At 38.2% G+C, this 13,569-nt stretch overlaps 2 protein-coding genes and 1 non-coding gene across 3 annotated transcripts in view; all 3 read right to left on the bottom strand.

Annotated features, from left to right (window-relative positions):
* Positions 1 to 53: 53 nt before the first annotated feature.
* On the bottom strand, positions 54 to 6,535 carry rps13 (ribosomal protein S13). Its single transcript, XM_061924814.1, has 6 exons — positions 6,437 to 6,535; positions 5,961 to 6,009; positions 5,801 to 5,879; positions 1,693 to 1,862; positions 1,515 to 1,615; positions 54 to 122 (listed from the first exon to the last, which is right to left on the bottom strand). The coding sequence occupies exons 1-6, from the start codon at positions 6,457 to 6,459 to the stop codon at positions 89 to 91; spliced, it is 456 nt and encodes a 151-aa protein (XP_061780798.1). The 5' UTR covers positions 6,460 to 6,535; the 3' UTR covers positions 54 to 88.
* On the bottom strand, positions 1,354 to 1,481 carry LOC133572398 (small nucleolar RNA SNORA19). The gene has a single exon (XR_009810540.1). It is a non-coding gene; the product is annotated as a small nucleolar RNA SNORA19 (small nucleolar RNA).
* A 2,670-nt stretch (positions 6,536 to 9,205) lies between the features above and the next one.
* The window catches only part of pik3c2a (phosphatidylinositol-4-phosphate 3-kinase, catalytic subunit type 2 alpha), an 82,272-nt gene continuing 77,908 nt past the window's right edge, over positions 9,206 to 13,569 (bottom strand). Inside the window, exon 33 of the mRNA XM_061924815.1 lies at positions 9,206 to 9,880. Within this exon, the coding sequence (XP_061780799.1) occupies positions 9,698 to 9,880 (183 nt within the window). The 3' untranslated portion in view covers positions 9,206 to 9,697. The remainder of the gene's footprint in view (positions 9,881 to 13,569) is intronic.

The following is a 13,569-nucleotide window of genomic DNA, read 5'->3' as shown; positions in this document are numbered from 1 at the left end:
AATCTTAATGTGTGAAAAATGACCACGTTACTTCAAAAAAAGACAAGAAAATGTTCAATTGAATCTTTCTTTTATTTGAAAAAAAGGTTTATGCCACCAGAGCTGAAGCTGTAGAGGATTCGCTGTGAATGGAATAAAAAAAAAAAAATCATTAGAAGACAGAAATGAAGTTGAATTTGATGGCTGAAGTAAGCAGTGAGAATTCTGTGTAGAGCTGGGCCATATGGCAAAAAAATTTGAACTATTATTTTTTTCATATCATCCAATCTCAATTAATATCATTTTTCTATTCAAGGCGGATTGTCCTGTTGTATCCTTACTGCAGTAGCTTGTAATATATGACAACTGTCATTTGGGTCATATGTATTATTATGTTTACTACAGTACAGGTAACCCACGCTAGTCTGTACCTCGGTTTTTATTTTGTTTGGTAAGTTTTGTGGGGGTAGATAACTTTTTCCCCTCAAGTTATTTTGCTTGTCATCACAAACTTCATTCTGCAGTAAAAGTATCATTGGTTTAGTGAATACTACAATACTTGTATTTCAAGTTAACATTTACTACACAATACTTTCAAATGGTCAATTATTTGTATTCTTTGATACATCAGTGCTTCTGACCGGTGCTTTGGAAAACAAACAATGACCTAGATTTTAGAGTATTTAAAACTCAAATAATGTAGCTTATATTGAATGAGTATACATTAAAGTGCAGTTTGAATTTGAGGTACTGTAAAATAATTTGTACCAACACAAAACACGTTTGATGATTGTTTTCGGAACAAAATATTTTTATCCACAAACTCAAAAATTATTTGAACAAAAAAAAGCCTGCAAAAAGACTGCAGTTTTTTTTAGTACATGTTACATCAGAGGAGTTGAAACAGAACAAAAACATTTAGATACAAAAATTGTTTTTTTTCCTGATTAAATTAGTGTGTTTATTCTCCCGATCGGGACCAATAGAGTAGTTGAGTCACAAAGTCTGCAACCAGGACAGGATTGTGGTGAGCTGCAGTAAGACTTAAGTGTGTCTATGCTAGTATTAGACACATTATTTCATTCTTCTGTGCTGCACTTCCAGCTGTTAAGTGAAAAGAGGCGCAACGCTGGTTGAACAATTATTACGTCTTGACGAGCCTGACTTTGGTAACGGTGGAACGGGATAGTCGCACACATACACGGACACAAACACAGGATGAATGAAGACAGATTATTTTGCATCGTTGCTTCCCTAATGCGGTATCTTCTAACAGACATTTCCGCCATGTTTGAGGAAATATGCTAACAGCTGATCACCGTGATCAAACTCAAATGAATCCCTATCATCGATCATGCAATCGCCCCGCTCTAATCCTGTGTGAAGGGGACTGGCAGATGAAGCACTGATGAGCCACTCTGCTAATTTACCTCCAGCTTTGCTTTTGCACAACAGAAATATCCCAACTCTCAAGGAGGAGAGCAGGACAATGAATTGTGCCATTCATAAAAAGTCTGATATTAGTTTATACGTACTACTTCCAGTTGGGGGCCAGAACTCTCTTGGTCTTATAGTAACGGGCCAGCCTGTGGATTCTGCTCTCGATGAGAATCAGACGGAACTTGGCGTCCTTGTCCTGCGAGTGGAGAAGCACAACGTTTGGACTCCAGCCCGTGGCTCGTCTGAACTAAACTAAAGTCACAGACACCACACCTTTCGGTTTCTCTCCAGATGCTTCCTGACGGCCACAGCCTTCTTGATGAGGTGGTACAGGTCCTCGGGCAAGTCAGGGGCCAGGCCCTTGGACTTGAGGATCCTCAGGATCTTGTTGCCGGTGACGAAGCGGACCTGGGCGACACCGTGGGAGTCCCTCAGAATGACACCTGCGCAACACACCATGGACACGTGCGGACGTCAAGAACCTTCATCACTATGCACATTTTATTATCACAGGGAACAGTTGCTTTGACAGTAGTGATGTGCAAACCGATATGTCGATAGATTTTTTAAGCCAATATCAATTTGCAAATCAAAATCGACACTTTAGTGCTTGGAGATAATATATATAATTATCAAGAACTCACGGTAAAGTAACTAAATTATTTGATCTCGTCTATATGAGACGTGATTTACTTTGTCTTCCGTCCAGGTATATACGTAACGCACAAGCGCAGCGTCACACTGTGTCATTTGTATGTTCAAAAAACGTACTGGCAATTAAAACGGGTCAATCTGTGTTAAAAAACAGCAAGTGCATGTATCATTTTATTGCAGGCTATTTAGATACACTGCATACAATTTAAGGCATTCAGTGGAGAATGATGCTGTTCGAAGAGGATTCGCCAAGAGCAGCAACACTTGAAATAAGGGCTGGGCGATATATCGAATATACTCGATACACCGTGGGTTTGTCTCTGTGCGATATAGAAAATTACTATATTGTGTTATTCGAGTAGAAGTTCTCACGCAGTTGCTTTTAGCTGCGGGCATTACACTACTGGCTCTTCTCATTTTCTTATCTCCTTCTCACAGGGACATAAAACAAGCGCACCTTTTTACATACGTCACATATTGTCGCGCGTGCAACGTCACACGCTCTCGCCGAGCAGAGAGGTAGCAGCATGGGTAATGTTAGCTGTGGCAGGTGGTGTAAACGGAGTAGTGCGAGTGGTAATACGAGAGAGAGAAGGTGCGATATCTGGTAACAAATGAAGGAAGAATATTTAATTCCCAAGAAAAACAGCAGGGAGTCCATCGTCTGGTGGTGGTTTGGCTTCAAGTGGGAAGATGTTGCACAAACAGTAATATGTAAAGTATGTGGCAGCAGCGTTGCTACAAAGAGTAGCAACACTGCTAATGTAGCATTATTTGAAAAGTCCCCCACTAGAGGATGAAGAGTGCTTGAAACGCCGCATGTCAACATCTCCGGCTGGTGCCACACCAACAAAATGCCCAAGCAACCACTTCCACATCAACACCGTATGAAAAAAAAAAAGTCAAAAACAGGAGATAACGTCCGCAGTAACCTTGATTGATTGAAACTTTTATTAGTAGATTGCACAGCACAGTAAATATTCTGTACAATTGACCACTAAATGGTAACACCTGAATACGTTTTTCAACTTGTTTAAGTCGGGGTCCAGGTTAATCAATTCAACCTACCACATAGCGAAGGACATACACTATTTGATTTCCTATTATGCAGCTAATTTTTATTTGAGTTATCTTTTGTGACATCATGCACAAAAGTGCACTTTATTTGTTTTAAACTATTGTAGTGGCGTTCTGTACAAAAAGTCCACTTTAATTTAGTGTTTTGATATGTCATCTTAGTAACATCATGCATAAAAGTGCACTAAGAACTTGTTTTAAAAATGTCTCTGACAATCTTGCACTTTCTGTTTTGAAATGACATGAATGTTTGTGCCACTGCTTAATAACTGTTTAATAAATACAGTTTTGGTAAATTGACTTAGTTGTGATTTCCCTCTCTGCATGAAAGTTTAAAATGAGCATATATTAATGCAGTATGAACAAGAATGTTTTAATGTAGACACAGAATCATCATACTGGTGTGATTATATGCATCAAGTGTTAATTCAAGGCTAAGGCAAAATATTGCGATATATATCGTGTATCGTGACATGGCCCAAAAATATCGAGATATTAATAAAAGGCCATATCGCCCATCCCTACTTGAAATACACCTTTTCATTTTTACCAGACCGGTACATTGGCACTAAGTATCGGGATCGGCGATACCATCCTGGATTTTGGTCAATGCCGGACAAAAGATCAGCGGCATTGCACATCACTTCTCTACAGTCGTGCAGAGAAAAATAGTATGAATGTGATATTGAACATTATTCAGTCCCTTCACTGCAGCCGAAAATGCTTGAATGCGCTCGAGCCATATTTTTTTAAATGATTTTAATAACATCACATCAATGTGAGATTTCATGAATTTGTTATCAATGTTCTTTGTAACCCATACCTCAAAAAGCACAGGATTTCAACATTCGAAAAAAAGTTTCAATGTTTTACTCGTTTTATACCACAGACAAGAGGGACTTGCTTATTTCGACAAAGTAGCTGCCGTGTTTGTCCTTAGGGTTCAATATGGGTTAAAAGATCAGCTGACAGAACATATTGTGTACTAGGACAGCATAAAAAAATATATAATATGTGGTTAATGGTGCAGGGTTGTTAGCAACACGGCTGACTAGGGATGTCACAATATAAAAATGTCATACCCCGATTGTGACCAAAATGATCCTGGCTGTCATTATTGAATGTGCTCAAAAAGTACTGATACACACAATGGAATCTTTCCACCAAGTTCTTTTTACCAATCAAAATAGACACAAAATATACATGAAATATTGCTCTGCCTTCATAAAAGCCGTATTATATTTGTGTGTTTAACTATGTGTATCTTCAATTTCAATTAGAAAATGTTTAAAGTTTTACTTTGATGGATGCAAATTGGGTGTTTGCCTCACTTACGGTTTATGTGACGTCACGCAACTCAGTTCACTTCCGTCGCTTTCAACTTGACATTTGGAGTAGAGATGTCCGACAATATCGACGGATAAATGCTTTAAAATGTAATATCGGAAATTATCGGTATCGGTTTCAAAAAGTAAAATTTATGACTTTTTAAAACGCCGCTGTGTACACGGACGTAGGGAGAAGTACAGAGCGCCAATAAACCTTAAAGGCACTGCCTTTGCGTGCCGGCCCAATCACATAATATCTACGGCTTTTCACACACACAAGTGAATGCAAGGCATACTTGGTCAACAGCCGTACAGGTCACACTGAGGGTGGCCGTATAAACAACTTTAACACTGTTACAAATATGCGCCACACTGTGAACCCACACCAAACAAGAATGACAAACACATTTCGGGAGAACATCCGCACCGTAACACAACAGAACAAATACCCAGAACCCCTTGCAGCACTAACTCTTCCGGGACACTACAATATACCCCCCCCAACCTCAACATGCTATCTCAGGGAAAGCATGTCCCAAATTCCAAGCTGCTGTTTTGAGGCATGTTAAAAAAAATAATGCACTTTTTGACTTCAATAATAAACATGGAAGTCCCATGTTGGCATTTTTTCCCATAAATTGAGTTGATTTTGGAAATCCTTGCTACATTGTTTAATGCATCCAGCGGGGCATCACAACAAAATTAGGCATAATAATGTGTTAATTCCACGACTGTATATATAAGTATCAGTTGATATCGGAATCGGTAATTAAGAGTCGGACAATATCGTAATATCGGCAAAAAAGCCATTATCGGACATCTCTAATTTGGAGTATTTATTATGCACTTTATGTTGAATGTGAATATTGTATCTTAGTTGTTAAGACAGTAATGTGTTTATACAAGTTTAGACGTTTCTCAAAGGGGAAAGACGTTGGTCTCATTTTCATGTTAGCATTTGTGATTGTTATCAAGCTAACCCTAGTCGGTCCATAATTATATGAAAGTGGTTATCAGTTTTTCGTGAGTTACACCGCTATTACTGTTTATCGTTACATCCCTACAGCTGACACTTTCTCCTCACTCTCCCCGTATCCCTTTGAGCCTCGCTTAGGGCAAGTTACCGCTCCTGCTCTGGCCGAGGAGGCTTGCTGGAAATATAATTTAAACTTCAATTCTAACAATATGGTGAGTCCATGTTTTTCAGACTAGTGCAGCACCGGCTTACACTACTAATCAATTTCTGTCTTTAGTGTCCTCACAGGCACTTAAAAGAGGAGCCCCTCTGACTATAACCATAGCATGTGTTTAGGTTTACTTACCAATCTGGGATGGGGTCAGGCCCTTTTTAGCCAGCTTGAAAATCTGCTCTTTGACGTCATCAGATGTCAGCTTCAGCCACTAAAGAAAGAAGAAAATGACTATGATTTTTAGCAAGCCTGACATGTGCATTAAGGGACATGTTCCATGCTGTCTACTCACAGTTGGGACACTGCGCCTGTAAGGCAGAGCTGACTGGGACAAGCCCTTTCTGTAGGGGGTAAATAAAAGACATTGCAGTCAAAACAATGCTTTATATATTAATGCTTATATGCTTGCTAGCAGTGGCCATGAATAGCTGGAGCCTAAGTTCAAGTTAACATAAAGGTGACATTTGCTACATTTAGTTGTAATGCTACAATAAAATAGAATGCATATGTTTATACTGTATGTGAGTTATATATTAGTTACACACTTTAAAATAGATCAGATAGGTTTCGTCAGCTAATGCTAGCTAGCACAAGCTAATTGACTGGACACGGCGCGTCTTTTCCCACGTTTTTCTCGCTTTTAGAGTGACATTTAAAGGCTCGACTCGGCCATTTTCTACTCTTAAGCAACTAACGTTGTCAATTCCGGCGTTAGAAGCAAGCAGTTGGCAAGAAAGAGCGACTTTAAAAGCTAAAAACGCTGATTACCCGGGAGCGTGCATGCGACCCATGATGGCGGTAGAGGAAGAGAGGCCGCACACGAGACACAAGATGGTACTTTGCGCCTGCCCCGGAAATGACGTAATGACGCACGCAGAACGCCATTTTGACGCTGGCTAGTTTAGTTATGTTAAAATATTTTTTTTTATTACACTCGTTTCTATGTTGTCGCTTACCATTGTAGTATTTCATATCGTATTTTATTTATTTTTACTTGCAAAATAAAGTACTGTCTCGAATCAACGTCAGTACACTTAAATGTGTACTGAGTTCTTGAGTGGGCGAATATTTAGTTCCGTCCAAAATGCGATAACTGACGTTGCGCACTTACTTATAACAATTATTTAAACTTTCCACCACCTGCTATTATAAGTTAGTCCAATCCTTTTTTACGCCTTTGTACAATGGCGACTATCGAAGTTATACTTTTTGTGTGTCACTGCGCATATCTTGAGCGCAACATCCGGGCACTGACTGTACACTTAGGTCAACATCAGTCGGAATTGAGACCAAAAAAATGAGCCTTTTTTTTACTCGGATTATCTTTATAGATAACGTTGTGACTTTTGATTTCTAATTACTGTATGTTGCAATCAGTCAGTAAAAAAATGTTATTTGTAGGGATTTTTTTGGTCCGTGGTACATAAATATTGCCGGAATTGACTTGCATAATGCATGGTATCCAAAGTGTGGCATGGGGGCCACTTGCGTTAGCAGCTAATTGTTTTAACAGACCACGGCACATTCTAAAAATACTATTTGAAACAACATTAAAAAAGTGGAATAAAAAAGCAAATAAGTGAAATGTAAGGAGAAAAAGTTGCAATGTTGACAAATAAAATTCTGCCTTTTTTTTTTAACAGTCATTGCTCAAAAAAAATCACAAATCAAAATCAATGTTGTGAGTTATTGACGTATGCAAAGCTACAATTACTTCAGATAAAACATGTTCACTTAAAATGTTGCATATTTTGTGTTTGTCATATAAAAAGCAAAGGTTTTTTTGACAAAAAAGAGCATTAAACAAAAACATGGAAACATATTTAAACAATAATGGACGGATAGATCTGAACTTGATTGAGAGACTTAAGCGCTGAAAGTTAAAAAAAAAACTTTTACTTTTATGCATGGGGCTCTTTTGGAGCCCCAATAATTTGGGACTTAAAAAAAATAAATACAGAAAATAATAATGAATTAAGATCAATGTTATGAATTATTTATCAATTGAGGGCTCCAATTACTTCACATCTATCACTCCACGCAGAAAATATATGTTTGGCGAAAATATTTAATATTTTGCTGTAAAAAAAACAAGAGCATAAAACAGTCAAAGTAAATAAAAAATAATTACTTCATATTGACAGAGAGAACTGATCAGCTTCAAAGCTGAGCAATAGAATTAGGCGTTGAATAATAATTAAAAAAAAGACAGAGATACTTCCAGGTTCCTGGGATTAAAATTGAGGGGAGTCCTTAAGGTAAAAAAAACAACCCAAAAACTATAATTGCAATGGTTTTGTAAATGTAAAATATCAAAATGCCCCCTGCATGCTTTGATTTTTGAGTGTACGGCCCCTTAGTGGAAAAAGTTTGGCCACCCCTGGTGTAATGTCATCACATAAAAAAGACACAATGTACAGGACAAACAAACAAAGGAGACACTGCTTCATATTTGTTCCAAAAACATTTAATTTGCTTCAGGAAAGAGGCGTTACAGTACACACACTGATCCATTGGAGTTACTGGTCACCAATTAAGAATAAATAACTGGCCGTGTTAATACAAACCCTCACACACAAAGAGTGGAGCAAGGTATATACATATATATATACATAAACATACATACATACATATATTTATACATACATATATATATATATATATATATATATACATACATATATATACATATACACACATATATACATATACATACATACATTCATACATATATATATATATATATATATATATATGCATATATAGACATATATATACATATACACACATATACTGTATGTATATATATATATATATATATATATACACACACACATATATATATACATATATGTATATATATATATATATATATATATATATATATATATACATACACACACACATTTATATATATATATATATACATATATACACACCTATATATGCACACATATACATATATTTGTGTATATATATATATATATATATACATATAAATATATATATATAAATATATATATATATATATATATATACATAAATATATATACATATAAATATATACATATAAATACATATATATACACATATATATATACATATACATACATATATATATATATATATATATATATATATATATATATATATATATATATATATATATATATATATATATATATAAGTTAATAAATCATCATTGTCTTGTAGAGGTGTGAACAACACACAGTGAGTTTGATAATTGCTCATCTTGTTCCAATTTTTTGTGTGAAAGCCTTGTAGTAAAAGTGCTGACCTGTGAAAATGTGTAACGACGCAGAAGGCACCGGAAGCCATCTCTGGAAAAGAAGTGATTACAGAAGCGGAACGGCTGACCGTTCCCCTCCCGGTGTGGCTCTTAATACCTGGTAGTGTGCAAGAACGTTACATTACAGAATATATCTATTTTCTCTTGTGACATTGTTAATAAAATATATCTAGCAATAAGGCCGAGTTAAAAAGAGAAACTCAGGGATTTGGGGGACTTTTTTTCCCCCACCGAATTACCATGGAAAAGTACCTAGTAGAAGCGGGGTGGGTCGTGTCACGATCCCAGGCACTTTTGAGGGGCCTGATTTGAGCACTTTTTCACAAACTTTGAGGTGCATCATTAGGAGTTACGTTCCGCACATTTGGCACTTTTTTTTTGACGGCAATCTGGCGTGCCCAACGCCCCAAAAGTGTCTGCAGTAAAAGCAGCAATCAAGGAGAGTGTGTGTAAAAAAGAAAAAAAAAAGAAGAAAGTAACCACCATTTGTTCTAGTCCTTAAAAAATAAACATGTCGTATCTATCTCTCTATATATATTTATTTATATTCACTCGTGTAATCGAGCTGTTTTGGTCCTCTAATGTCAAAATGTACAATCAGCTTCTTTGTTAGCGTTCAGGAGAGCGGCGATTGTTTGTCACAGGAACAACCCGCACGAGTCGGCACGTTGTTTAGTCGGAAGCCGCCAGTTTGCTCCCCAAACTAAGGCAGGCGGGGCTTAAAAGTAGGGCACGGCGGCGAGCTTGTACCACTTGACCGTCTCCTTGCCGAGGTCGAAGTCCTTGAGGCGGAGCGTGATGCCACCCAGGAAGTAGTTCTCCCGCAGGGACTCGGCGCTGAGCACGCTGAGCTGCAGCTCGCGGATGCCCAGCGTCTCCTTGCTGTAGCCGCTGTACACCAGCTGAGGGAGAAGAGGGTGTCGTCAGCACGGCGGAATTGGACAGAAGCGCAGAAGCGTGGCAGCCATTTTGGCTTTTCTTTACGTCCCTCACATTCACATCGACACATTCTGCAGCTTAAGCAGGCTCTACTGTAGGTGTTGACTTGTCCGACATCAGCAAAAAAAACAAGTATTGGGTTACATGGGCTTGTAGGCCTGGACGTTTATGGCAAAAATTATAATTAAGATTATTTTTATTGATACACGATTAATTATTTGAAAACATGAGTATTCATTGTACCACTAAAACTTCACTTTAAACAGTAAAAAACAGATATAAATTGGTTGGTTGAAGTTTATTTCCAACATGTATACAATTTCAGTAAGATACGTCACGTATTTTGAGGTGGGTGGGTGGTGGGGGTGGGGGTAGCGTGGGGTGTATATTGTAGCGTCCCGGAAGAGTTAGTGCTGCAAGGGGTTCTGGGTATTTGTTCTGTTGTGTTTCGGTGCGGATGTTCTCCTGAAATGTGTTTGTTATTCTTGTTTGGTGTGGGTTCACAGTGTGACGCATATTTGTAACAGTGTTAAAGTTGTTTATACGGCCACCCTCAGTGTGACCTGTATGGCTTGCATACGGCTTTTCACTTGTGTGTGTGAAAAGCCGTAGATATATTATGTGATTGGGCCGACACGCAAAGGCAGTGCCTTTAAGGTTTATTGGCGCTCTGTACGTCCGTGTACCACTCCGTACAGCGGCGTTTTAAAAAGTAATACATTTTACTTTTTGGAACCGATACGGATAATTTCCGATATTACATTTTAAAGCATTTATCGGCCGATACTATCGGCAGTCCGATATTATCGGACATCTCTAACACCAATACATTAAATTAATATGATAAAAAAAATAAAAAAATAAATGTTTTAATTATTTTTAAATTGCGTTTTTTTACCTTTTACACTTATTTTACTTATTAAAATGTTTGTTAATGAAACGCAAAAATCCTCACATTTATTAGTGCAATACATCTTTCGACAATGTTGACCAGTATTTTAGGTCAAAGCATAATAATTGTGTAAAAGTATCAATGAGTGCTTTAAGTACATTATGCTTGTGCAAAGGTCCTTTTTTGAAATCAGACCGGATGTGGTGCACCGCGCTATTATTGTGAAGGGGTGAAGTGTGCTGTGCTGCTGTTCTCAGCTTGTCGAGTAAAGCGGCGACTCACTTGAGGCTGTTAAAAAAAGAAAAAGAAGAACGCCTTTGAAGTTGCGACCACTGTTTGTACATTGATGTTACACTGATGATGTCGTTCACAACAACACAAGATGAGATGTGTTGTGGGTGTATGGATTGTTCTTGCTAGCTTTAGCTTCCTAGTTTAGTCGCTGTTTCAAGTGATTGCTCGACATTGATTGGTTCAGGACGGGGCGGTTGATTGTGTCGGGGATAAATGAGCGCTACCGGACACATTATTTTCCCAAACAAATGTTCCTTCTCTTCACAGTGACAACATTTCACTTACATTTATGTCAATTTCCATGATATTATTTTGGGGGGGGGTGGGGTATAATGTAGCTTCCCAGAAGAGTTAGTGCTGCAAGGGGTTCTGGGTATTTGTTCTGTTGTGTTTATGTTGTGTTACGGTGCGGATGTTCTGCCGAAATGTGTGTGTCATTCTTGTTTGGTGTGGGTTCACAGTGTGGCGCATATTTGCAACAGTCCTAAAGTTGTTTATACGGCCACCCTCAGTGTGACCTGTATGGCTGTTGATCAAGTATGTATTGCATTCACTTATGTGTGTGTAAAAGTCGCATATATTATGTGACTGGGCTGGCACGCTGTTTGTATGGAGGAAAAGCGGACGTGACGACAGGTTGTAGAGGACCTTTAAGGCACGCCCCCAATATTGTTGTCCGGGTGGAAATCGGGAGAAATAAGGGAGAATGGTTGCCCCGGGAGATTTTCGGGAGGGGCACCGAAATTCGGGAGTCTCCTGGGAAAATCGGAAGGGTTGGCAAGTATGTACTAGCGCTGTGTCAAATAAAAAGTAGCAACCATGGTGACATCCCAAAGTTCTCATAGACATGCTCCTTTTTTCACTCATTCCTTTCGCTCCTCATCTGTTTCATCGCCACAAGCTTCGGAATTTGCATGTATGTCGTTTTTTTTCAGATTATTATATTTCCATTATCGTGAAATGCCATAGTCAAAATTAAAATTTGATTAATTGTCCAGGCCTAATGTCCGATACATGCGCTATGGTACGCGCAGTCCTGCAGCGTGTTTACTTGTGCAAAGCTGGACAGCCAGTTAGCATCTAAATCAGGGGTCTCAAAGGTACGGCCCGCGAACAGGTTTTATCCGGCCCGCAAGATGAGTTTTCCAAGTATTAAAATGAGTTGCATTTTTTTTTTTTAATGAAAGAAACTGCTGTTCTAAATGTGTCTACTGGATGTCACAATAGCAATTCTGTTTTTTGACACTTTCTCTCCCATAATGTCAAAAACGAGAACACTTAACCCCTTTGAATAGTTTTTACCTCCGTTTCTTACGGTTTGTTGAGTTAGCACTGGATTGATACGTGGACATGACAAAGGAAGTATTTGATACCTTGAAGAGTTTAAATGTGTTTTTGTTCAATCCCAGAAAGACTGTGACAAAGTATAATCCTGGCTTTGTAGCTACACTGAGACGAAGTCTAAGCTCATTGTGTTTTTGAAGCTGCAGCAATTTCCTCAGAATTTTTCAACACACTTGAAGTGTTTTGTCCGGAGGATTAGTTGTGATTTGTATGTTTTCATAATGTGCTTGTTCTATTTTTGGCCAAAGTTAAACAAAGAAAAAACCTGGAGTTGTCTTTATTTTTAAGTTATCATGCCATGATTTTACCATTACGGGAGTAGATTTTCCTCCATGCAGCCCCCTGAGCTAAAATGAGTTTGACACCCCTGATCTAAATGGTCTTCTATTTTAGTCAAGTCCTTTACAAAAAGGTAAACATGCTAGGCCATGGGCTACTAGGACCTAGCAGCTACACAGCAGCTAAGCACACAATAGCACAAAGCGAGACATGCGTAATGAGTAGGGATGGGTACTCCGACCGAATCCGGCAGGCAACGCAAAATCCAACAGTGGCACGTTTCGGTACCTGGGTTGCGCGTGACGTCAGGCCCGGTTGCGGACTCACTCCAACAGGGAGCTGACTCAGCAAAACTACCTCGAGGTCATGTTGCAATTTTCACTGCCAACAAAACAATTCACTCAAGAAACGCTCCTACGTAAGTTAAGTAAGGATCCACTTTTCCAAAAATGCGCAAGCTTGATGCTAATATACATTGGCTTTGCTATTGACATGCTACTGATTATAAAGCATTAGCGATTTTACATGACGATTTCAACACCTCCATATTTGTTAATGAAAACTGCAACTAAGACACAGCTGGTGCGCAATAATCACAAAACTTATTGTATTAACACTTTTTAGGGCGCAACAAAATACAAGACAACACAGCATAAACTATACACTTCTGCCATCTAACGTCTAACTGCGATTGCAACTTAATGTCATACTTGCAAATGACACTCGGAAATGTGATAATAATAACCATAATCAGCGCATTTTTAAATGTTGCCACAAAAAAATAAGATTGTATTATGAAAAACAATTAATATTTATTAAGACACAGAAAAGTACAGAAAATGT

This window comes from Nerophis lumbriciformis, linkage group LG29 (assembly GCF_033978685.3).
Source record: "Nerophis lumbriciformis linkage group LG29, RoL_Nlum_v2.1, whole genome shotgun sequence".
Lineage (NCBI taxonomy): Eukaryota > Metazoa > Chordata > Actinopteri > Syngnathiformes > Syngnathidae > Nerophis > Nerophis lumbriciformis.
The sequence above is the reverse complement of the archived record's forward strand: the minus strand, read 5'-3'. Positions and strand labels throughout refer to the sequence as shown.